At 60.0% G+C, this 3,149-nt stretch overlaps 1 protein-coding gene across 1 annotated transcript; it reads left to right on the top strand.

The window, feature by feature from the left end:
• The first annotated feature begins 1,097 nt into the window (after positions 1–1,097).
• On the top strand, positions 1,098–2,899 carry JUN (Jun proto-oncogene, AP-1 transcription factor subunit). The gene has a single exon (XM_027625877.2). The coding sequence runs from the start codon at positions 1,133–1,135 to the stop codon at positions 2,138–2,140; it is 1,008 nt and encodes a 335-aa protein (XP_027481678.1). The 5' UTR covers positions 1,098–1,132; the 3' UTR covers positions 2,141–2,899.
• Positions 2,900–3,149: the final 250 nt, after the last annotated feature.

Here is a 3,149-nt window from a genome sequence, read left to right as displayed (position 1 = left end):
GAGCCTCCGCGGGTCCAGAGAAGAATCTTCTAGGGTGGGGTCTCCATGGCGACGGGCGGGCCCGCCCCCTTGAGAGCGACGCGAGCCAATGGGAAGGCCTTGGGGTGACATCATGGGCTATTTTTAGGGGTTGACTGGTAGCAGATAAGTGTTGAGCTCGGGCTGGATAAGGGCTCAGAGTTGCACTGAGTGTGGCTGAAGCAGCGAGGCAGGAGTGGAGGTGCGCGGACTCAGGGAGACAGACACAGGCAGGCGACACGGCAGTGGAGTCCGAGCTGCAAATCTTATTTTCTCTTTCATTTTCTCACCAACTGCCCAGAGCTAGCGCCTGTGGCTCCCGGGCTGGTGTTTGGGGGAGCGTCCGGAGAGCCCCTTCTCCAGTCGCCCCCAGGAGGAGAGCCCCGCTGCCCGGGAGCTGCTGACAGCGCGGAGGGCGGCGACAGTCCGTCCGGGGAAGTCCGGAGAGCGGCTGCAGCGGCCAAGAACTTTCCTGGCCAGGAGGACAGGGGACAAGTGGCCCGGGTCCCGGAGCGAACTTTTGCAAAGCTTTGCTGCGCCTGAAGCTGTGGTGGCGGCGGCGGCGAAGACAAGAAGGCGGCGGAGAGAGGAGACCGAGGAGGGACGTGCGCTCAGCTTCTCTCGCACCGGTTGCTGAACTTGGGCGAGCGCGAGCCGCGGCTGCCCGGCGCCCCCTCCCCCTCGCAGCGGAGGAGGGGACAGTCGTCGGAGTCGGGGCGGCGGAGACCCGCCGCCGGCCGGCCACAGCGGGATCGGCGCTGACTGCCGCCGCCGGGAGGGCCGCTGTCGCCGGGAAGCGTCTTCGTCCGCGGGCTCCCAGGAACCGCTGCGCCCGAGAGCGCTCCGTGAGTGACCGCGACTTTTCAAAGCCGGGCAGCGCGCGCGAGCTGACAAGAGTGCGGGCGGCACCTGAAACCCTGAGCGCCCAGGGAGCGAGCTGGTGAGCGGGGCGCAGGGGGGAGGACAGCCGGCGGGTGCGCGCGCCCCTCGAGAAACTTTCCTTGCCCAGGGCCCCGGGAGGCGCGGGTGTCCCCCGCTCGCCAGCGCGCTGTTGCGGCCCCGAAACTTCTGCGCGCAGCCCAAACTAACCCCACGTGAAGTGACGGACTGTTCTATGACTGCAAAGATGGAAACGACCTTCTACGACGATGCTCTCAACGCCTCGTTCCTCCAGTCCGAGAGCGGCGCCTACGGCTACAGTAACCCCAAGATCCTGAAACAGAGCATGACCCTGAACCTGGCCGACCCGGTGGGCAGCCTGAAGCCGCACCTCCGGGCCAAGAACTCGGACCTCCTCACCTCGCCCGATGTGGGGCTGCTCAAGCTGGCCTCGCCCGAGCTGGAGCGCCTGATAATCCAGTCCAGCAACGGGCACATCACCACCACGCCGACCCCGACGCAGTTCCTGTGCCCCAAGAACGTGACAGACGAGCAGGAGGGCTTCGCAGAAGGTTTCGTGCGCGCCCTGGCCGAACTGCACAGCCAGAACACGCTGCCCAACGTCACGTCGGCGGCGCAGCCGGTCAGCGGGGCGGGCATGGTGGCTCCGGCCGTGGCTTCGGCGGCGGGCGGCAGCGGCGGCGGCGGCTTCAGCGCCAGCCTGCACAGCGAGCCGCCGGTCTACGCCAACCTCAGCAACTTCAACCCGGGCGCGCTGAGCAGCGGCGGCGGGGCGCCCTCGTACGGCGCGGCCGGCCTGGCCTTTCCCGCGCAGCCCCAGCAGCCGCAGCAGCAGCCCCCGCAGCCGCCGCACCACCTGCCCCAGCAGCTCCCAGTGCAGCACCCGCGGCTGCAGGCCTTGAAGGAGGAGCCGCAGACGGTGCCCGAGATGCCCGGGGAAACGCCGCCCCTGTCCCCCATCGACATGGAGTCACAGGAGAGGATCAAGGCCGAGAGGAAGCGCATGAGGAACCGCATAGCTGCCTCCAAGTGCCGGAAAAGGAAGCTGGAGAGGATCGCCCGGCTGGAGGAAAAAGTGAAAACCTTGAAAGCGCAGAACTCGGAGCTGGCGTCCACGGCCAACATGCTCAGGGAACAGGTGGCACAGCTTAAACAAAAAGTCATGAACCACGTTAACAGTGGGTGCCAACTCATGCTAACGCAGCAGTTGCAAACGTTTTGAGGAGAGACTGTCGGGGGCTGAGGGGCAGCAGAGAAAAAAAAAATTACACAGAGAGACAGACTTGAGAACTTGACAAGTTGCGAGAGAGAGAGAGAGAGAAAAGAAGTGTCCAAGGACTAAAGCCAAGGGTATCCAAGTTGGACTGGGCGGCGTCCTGACGGCGCCCCCAGTGTGCACGAGTGGGAAGGACTTGGCGCGCCCTCCCTTGGCATCGGGCCAGGGAGCGGCTGCCTGCGGGCTGCCCCGCTTTGCGGACGGGCTGTCCCCGCGCGAACAGAACGTTAGACTTTTCTTTAACATTGACCAAGAACTGCATGGACCTAACATTCGATCTCATTCAGTATTAAAGGGGGGAGGGGGAGGGGTTACAAACTGCAATAGAGACTGTAGATTGCTTCTGTAGTACTCCTTAAAACACAAAGGGGGGGGTTGGGGGAGGGGAGGCGGGAGGGAGGTTTGTGAGAGCGAGGCTGAGCCTGCAGATGAACTCTTTCTGGCCTGCCTTCCTTAACTGTGTATGTACATATATATATTTTTTAATTTGATGAAAGCTGATTACTGTCAATAAACAGCTTCATGCCTTTGTAAGTTATTTCATGTTTGTTTGTTTGGGTGTCCTGCCCAGTGTTGTTTGTAAATAAGAGATTTGGAGCACTCTGAGTTTACCATTTGTAATAAAGTATATAATTTTTTTATGTTTTGTTCCTGAAAATTCCAGAAAGGATATTTAAGAAAATACAATAAAATATTGGAAAAATACCCCTCCCACAACCTCTTTTCTGCATTATCTATGGATTACCTATCTAGGTGAAGTTGAAAGAGTGAAGAGTCAACTTAAAATCACTCTCAGTGCTTCTTACTATCAAGCAAAACTATTCTCTACTGGACTGAGAATAACTGTAGCTGATGCTCTTGTCAACTTAATCCTCTTCCCTCCCCCAACAATCTATATAGAGTTGCTTACAAAGGATAGCGTGGCCCTTCAGAAGGCTGAGGGAAGGGAGGTTGT

This window comes from Zalophus californianus, chromosome 4 (genome assembly GCF_009762305.2).
Source record: "Zalophus californianus isolate mZalCal1 chromosome 4, mZalCal1.pri.v2, whole genome shotgun sequence".
NCBI classification, from domain to species: Eukaryota; Metazoa; Chordata; class Mammalia; order Carnivora; family Otariidae; genus Zalophus; species Zalophus californianus.
Note: the sequence above shows the minus strand (reverse complement) of the source record. Positions and strands in the feature narration are given on the sequence as shown.